The sequence below is a fragment of the Octopus bimaculoides genome, chromosome 18, assembly GCF_046866305.1.
Source record: "Octopus bimaculoides isolate indiv1 chromosome 18, ASM4686630v1, whole genome shotgun sequence".
Lineage (NCBI taxonomy): Eukaryota > Metazoa > Mollusca > Cephalopoda > Octopoda > Octopodidae > Octopus > Octopus bimaculoides.
The window spans coordinates 874,419-881,918 of NC_142945.1; the positions used below are offsets into that span (position 1 = coordinate 874,419).

At 39.0% G+C, this 7,500-nt stretch overlaps 1 protein-coding gene across 1 annotated transcript in view; it reads right to left on the reverse strand.

The window, feature by feature from the left end:
• Positions 1-6,937, reverse strand: part of LOC106874270 (myosin catalytic light chain LC-1, mantle muscle) — a 28,905-nt gene extending 21,968 nt beyond the window's left edge. The window contains exon 1 of the mRNA XM_014921933.3: positions 6,769-6,937. Coding sequence (XP_014777419.1) covers positions 6,769-6,799 — 31 coding nt within the window. The 5' untranslated portion in view covers positions 6,800-6,937. The remainder of the gene's footprint in view (positions 1-6,768) is intronic.
• Between the last annotated feature and the right edge of the window lie 563 nt (positions 6,938-7,500).

Below are 7,500 nucleotides of genomic sequence, written 5' to 3' on the forward strand. Positions count from 1 at the left end.
AGACAATTCAGATTTTCCCGTGATGGGATCAGCCTGGTGCACTTTTGATCAGGTGTCAGAAGACTTGACACTCACCGAGCAGAAAACCTTCGTCGTGCCAAGTTCATTGTGCAAAATATTCTCAACTCTCTAGCGAGGTATGCTAATAGCATTGGCTATTTGATTTATAGTCAATCGCCTGTCATCATTTACCATATGGTGAACGCGATCAATGTTTTCCTCGGTGGTGGCAGTTGTAAGACGTCCAGATCTTGGGTAATCTTCAAGACTCTCTCTCTTTCCCTCCTAAATTCAGCTGCCAACTTTTGCACTGTTGATAAAGCTGGACCGTTATCCCCTAATGTATCAAGCATGTCAGCATGAATATCCTTGGAGGCTAAACCCTTTTCTTGCACTATGATGTCGAATTTTCTCAATTTTCAAGAGAAGTCGCTACTAGTTACATTTGGAGTGTTCTTTGAACAGTCAAATGTCAGTCTATCTGGAAAGAAATGATGCAGTTATTAATAAGAAGGGCTGAAATTAATGCATGCAATATTTCACAGTTCTAGCATCATTCCTTCATAAGACTATGAACTTTTCAGCCCGACCTCGTATGTATATGCGTATGTTCAATTAAATGGAGCCGCTTGAAACGGTTGTACTGCATCACTACTTGATATCTTGTGATTTATTTTGATTATATATATATATATATATATATATATATATATATATATATATATATATATATATATATATATATATATATATACATACATACATACATACATACATACATGTATTTATATATATGTACACACACACGCGCACATACACACACATGTATACATTTTCCCATGTGTGTGTGTGTGCGCGCGCATGTGTGTGTAAAGACGTGTTTGAAGAGGTGTAGTAAGATGGAGGCGACGCCGGGGCAGGAACAGTCTGCCATTGATAATTACGATTACGGTTTGGCAGAACACCAATGTCACTTAAGCTTTAGGGGTCCAGTGTTTTATGGGAGCCAACGAAATGTGTTTTGGGGGCGGGGTTGATGAAGGAGAAGGCGCATAAGAAGAGTTGTTGAGGTCGCAGAGACTAACCCAGCCTCGAAATAGGATATGGATAGTGTAATGCAGAGCACTTTAGTTGGACTGGGTGGGTGCGTGGACGGGGAGGGAGGAAGAATGGATGTACAATAGATGTGAAGGTGGATGTGTGTGTTTGCTTACATATGTATAAATGTATGTATGTGCGTCCCACTGTGCCTCTATGTGAGCTCGTGTGCATGTGTGTGTACACACAATACACACACATACACACACACACACATATATATATATACAAACAGTATATATATATATATATATATATATATATATATATATATATATACATACACAGACACACGCACATACATATTTACATACATACATGAAAAATGAGAAACTAGGGACAGTGTGTATTTGTGCATGTTTGTGTGTGTGTATGCTTGCGTGTGTATGCGTGGCTATGTGAAAGAAAGAGAAAGAATGAGATTAGAAAGAACTAAGAAAGAAAAAAAAGAGAGAGAGAGAGATAGATAGATAGATAGATAGATAGAGAGAGAGAGAGAGAGAGAGAGAGAGAGAGAGAGAGAGAGAGAGCAAGAAGAGAGGTGTGGCATCTCCAAACTATTTTAATTGGAAAGATAAAGTGTAGAACCTGGCCTGAGATAACTGTCTATTGACAGTGTTTACTTTCATAGTAGAGTCAGTGTGTGTGTGTGCGTGTGTGTGTGTGCGTGCGTGTGTGTGTGTGTGTGCGTGTGTGTGTGTGTGTGTGTTACTTCCACAGCGTAGATGCCACAGTATGTTATGTGTGTCCTTTCTGTGTAGCTCTGCTGGCTGCGTCTTGTTAATGTGCATAGAAGTCTCAGATAGCGTGTGCATACCCGTCTGTCTGTTTGTCGATCTGTCAGTCGATGTATATATATATATATATATATATATATATATATATATATACATGATGTATGTCTTTGTTACTGTCAGTGTGTGTGTGTGTGTGTGTGTGTACATTCGTTCACAAAAATGTTGAAATGATAAAGCTCAACTCCAGCTTTCATAGACGTAATGTTATTTTCAATGATGATGATTATGGAGGTGGTTGTTATGGAGGTGGTGTGGTGGTGGTGGTGTGGTGGTGGTAGTGTGGAGGTGGTGTAGGTGGTGGTAGTAATGATGACGGCGAAGGTACTGATGATGGTTGTGATAACGGCGTTGCTGATGATTGTGATAAGGATGGTGGTGGTGGTGGAGATAGTAAAATAAATATTCTTTTCTACACATGGCATAAAACCCGAAATTTTGGGGGAGGGGGGGGCAGTCGATTAGTCGACCCCAGTACGCAACTGGTACTTAATTTATCGACCCCGAAAGGATGAAAGGCAAAGTCGACCTCGGCTGAATTTGAACTCAGAACGTAAGAACAGACGAAATACCGCTAATCAGTCGGCTATACTGGGATTCATAAATGACCAGCAACGGGCAAACAACATTACCGGTGTTTCTGATGCTGACGGCATTTGTATTTCTCTGCTCCAGACATTAGGACACAAGTGTTTTTCACTTTCAATATTTCAAACTTTTTCCTTTCTTTCTTTTTTCTGACTCCTCACTCCTAAAAACACCCCAGTTCTCTAAAAAGCCTTAGCACGCTCTCTCGAAAGATCTGTTTGCAAAGTTGCGTAACGCTTCTTCCAATAATTCCTGTTCTTTTTAAAAGACAGAGAATTAGTTTATGCTTTGCTTGTTTTATATTTTTTGAGCTGAGAAATTTTATCTCACGCATTTTGATCCTCTCAAACGACCCATTTCCCGAGGAAATTCCCCATGTCCAGAACAGCCACCTGTCTTGTCACGCAGATAGAAAGCGACTCCTCTATCTAATATTTTTAATGTTTGGAGTCTAACACCATAAAAATTTTTGCACTGAAGTCGTTGACGACAAAAGTGACTCTAACATCTTTCACACAAACGCGGCTCTCAATGGAATTGTCATCATTCTTATTATTATTATTATTATTATTATTATTATCATTATTATTATTATTATTATTATTATTATTATTATTTAGTTTATTCTGTGACGTGTGTGTCTTAGCGTATAATGTTTACTAGTTCCTCCACGCGCGCGCGTCTACCTTAGTCTTGGTTCTGCAGTTCTTGCGATGGGCGGGGCTCGGGATTTTTCAAGCCTTCTTCTTGTACGTAGACACTATGAAAATGATAAAATTTGCCGAAACAGTATTCCTTTCTTTTTTCTTTTTCTTCTTTTTTTTTCGCTCAGTCCGTATGAGTAGATTCCAAGTCTTCCGAAATTATTTGTAAAAGTGAAAGTTTGGTTAAATCCTAGTTTCATGGAGCAATTATTCTTTCTTTAACAAGTGACTTGAAAACAACACCAAATAATAATAATAATAATAATGATCCTTTCTGTTGAAGGCACAGGGCCTTGAAATTTGGGGGGAGGAAGCTAGTCAATTACATCGATCCTAGTGTTTCACTGGTACTTAATTTATCGACCCCGAAAGGATGAAAGACAAAGCCAGCCTCGGCGGAATTTGAACTCAGAACATAGTGATGGGTGAAATACCGCTAAGTATTTCGCCCGGGTGCTAACGATTCTGCCAGCTCGCTGCCTTTAATAATAATAATAATAATAATAATAATAATAATAATGATTAGCAACAAACAGCTCAGAACAAAAATAACAAATAAAAGATCCCTAAATAGATGGGCAAAGCACACAGGGTATTCAAAGGCATACCCCACCCATCTCTGATTACCATGACACACCAAAGCACGGGCCGTCTCTAAGTTCCTGTAACTTGCCGACAGCTGCAGCGCCTCCTTCTCTACCGTCACCTTTCTCTTTAAGTGGCGCCTCTAAAAGCTGATGACGGTTTGTTCAGAGAGAAAAGCCTCTGCCCTCAAACCTTTCAAATGTGTCCCCTAAACAAACTTTTCGTCATTATAGCCACCAGGAAATGGAATACAAACAACTTTTCCTTGGTGGAGATCTCAACGATAGACTCGGCTGACAATTGCATCCGTTCCTCATGTGATGACGACGGCTGCTTAACATAAACCCAGAAATCAACAATGCATGGACGCTGAATGTATACCAGATAATTTCGTAACATTATGGCCATCTCAGAAAAGTTCGATAGCTGGTGGCTCCAGCATGGCCATATCGCTCGAGTTTGTCCTGGGGAGGCTGCACCAAACAATGTTGGAAATTGCCCATTATCCCTGACATATTCTAGTTGGCACCCAAAATTAATCCTCAACATTTGCCGTTCTATTTTCTCCATTAACTATCTCTAAAATATGACGGTTGACATTTTACTGATCCGTTGACCATCTGGTAGAGTGCAGTGAGAGCCTGGCTTAAACTTGGTATGTGCTTAATCGAGGGTTGAGGTTTGGTGAAAAAAAAAGAGTGTCGTGCAAACAGAGACCACATCACTTCAACGCGGTCATCATCCGCGAATCTCCGTAGATGTATCAGCTTCATTGTGTTCCTACGTCAACATCCTACGTCAGCATCCCTTGAAGTGGGTTTTCGCAACCGATGGATCTTCTGATCAGCAGAACATATCGCATCCAGGAGAAGCGAAGATGCATAAACATTAAAAATATCGATACTACGATGCCTAAATTCTGGCAGAAGGCTTCAAGAAAACATCAAAATGCAGAAATATGGGAATTGAATAATCCAGTTGTAGATTATTAAGGTGACTACAGTATCAATAACAATTAAATTACTAAAGACTGCCTGGTTATTTCAAGAGTTCATTTCGTTTAGTACAACCTTACACACTGAGCAGTGTCTTATAATCATCCGTTTTAAGCCATTTTGCAGTTTGAAGTAAACACAGAAACGAATGTAACAATTGCGGAAATAAAACGTTGTCAGTAATCGCGTCCTGTGCCTTTTTAGGCGTGCGTATGCATGCATGTGCGAGCGTGTGTGTATGTGTGTGTGCGTGTGTGAATGCTTATATATATATATATATATGTGTGAGTGTGTATGTGTATGTGTGAGTGTTTATATGTGTGTGTGAGTGTGTATTATGTGTATGTGTGTGTGTATGTGTGTGCGTGTGTGCATGTGTGTGTGTGTGTGTGTGTGTGCAGGCGTGCAAAAGAGAGTAGTGGGAGCGTTTCATACCGTTTCTCTCAGTTGTGTTTCTGGCAATAACTTCGATCACAGCGTTAGTGGAATATCCAGATGTTTTCTTGAATACATTTATGTCAATTTCTTGCAGATTACTCGGTTTTCTTTGGCCAGATATTGATAATCCGCGGCCCTTTAAACTCTAAACTATTGCAGTACATGGCCCTCACTGGTTCAAACCATTGGCACTATATAATGGCCACTAATTCAGCGATTAGTATTGCACTGAACACCAAAGTTTAGTGTTCGAGCTTCAACGGTCTTCCTTATAGAAACCACTGCATATTTTTCCTGTCTTCGCTCCAGAAAGTAAGGTCTTAGTGCTTTCCATCTCTCCCAATTGCTCAGCTGTTGTATTGATGTTAATCTTTTCAGTAACAAACATTGCTCCTAGATCTGCCTTTAGGTGCACACTGACCAGTAACCATAGTTGTGAGCTGTAATCCGGATGGCTGAGTACAAATGTTCACAAAACCAGAAAAGTTTCTTGTTTTTTCACAGAATCCATTCGGCCGCTCGTTCGCACATCGTTGCCGTTTTAGTAATGAAATGATGCCTCATTAATTATGTTGACCCACCCCACCCAAGACCACGCATTAGCATTCTTATGTGTGTATGCATAGATAGATATATATATGCATATACACACAAATATATATTTACATATAAATACATACATACACATGCATACATACACACATACATAGTAATACACATATGTGTATGTTATATATATATATATATATATATATATAAAGTGAAGTGCATTGCCACTTAAGTGTGGCTGACCCCTAGGGGTGGATGTTACTGTTGCTTTGGGGCTAAAGCAACAGTAACATCCACCCCTAGGGGTCAGCCACACTTAAGTGGCAATACACTTCACTTTATCGTGCAGTTACTGTTAATGCTTCATTTAGAGAATTAACATTGCTTATATATATATATATATATATATATATATATATATATATATATATATATATATATATATATATATATATATATATTGTGTGTGTGTGTGTGTGTGTGTGTGTGTGTGTGTGTGTGTGTGTGTGCAGAAGATTCACCAGCAACATTGAAGGAACACACTTACACTACGTACGCATGCCCATTCCCAATCTCATTCGCAAACACAACTGAAAGCAAAATAAAGTTGACCAAAATGTATATCGATGGTGTGACATTAAATGTGTGTGACATAAGTGACATTAAATGTGTGTGACAGAAGTGACATTAAATGTGTGACATCAAATATGTGACATAAATGGAATGCGACATTAGAAGTGTGTGACATTAAATGAATGAGATATTAAGAGAATGACATTAAGACAATATGACATCGAATGTGTGTGGCATTGAAATCTTGATGTTAAATGTATGGCATCAAATATGTGACATAAAATGTGTGACATAAAATGTGTGACATTGTGTGTGACAGTAAATGCTGGACATTGAATGCATTAGGCATATATGTGACATGAAATGTGAGTCTAAATACTGGAAGGTAAATATATGACTGTGCGATAGGAGACATTAGGTATATATATAGATATATGACAATACCTTCAACCTCGTCCTTGTCAATGGTAGACATGCTTGGAAGAATTGAACTTGCTGCGCTCAAGTTAGTGTTGCTGTTGTTGGAATTGGTGAAGTTGGAAACTGGAAGTTTTTTTGCAAAGTGAACACACAGAGAGACGACAGTAGACTCCTCACAAGAAAATCACAGATTAAATTCTACCCCTCTCTTTTCCTTTCTCTTTACCCCCTCCTCTTTTCCTCTCGCCACTCCTCTCCTTCCCTTTCTCTCTCTCCACCCCTTTCCATTTCTTTCTCTCTTTTCCTCCACCCCTTCGTTCCTCTCTCTCTACCATTGTTTCTCTCTCTCTCTCTTTCTCTCCCCTCTCCCCTTTTCTTTCCTTCGTCCTTTCCTATTCTTTCTCTTCTCCAAAAAGCACAGAAAATTTCAGAGGAGGTTGCGTCTGGGAGAGAGAAGACAGGAAACACACACACACACATGCACACACACACACACATGCACACACACACTAAGTGATGATAGTGGTGGTGGTGGTGGTGGCGGTGGAGGTGGAGGTGGGTGGAACGCTGCCTCTTTTACTAAATTCTCTAAAAACACTGACAAATGCGATGTTCAAATAAGAAACATTGAAGATAACTTTATTTTGTTGTTGTTTTACTTTTATTTATACATTTTTGTATATTTTTCTTTTATTTTCAGTTTATTTACTTTTTTTGTATTTTGTACAAACAACGAAGAATTTCACTAAAAATAAA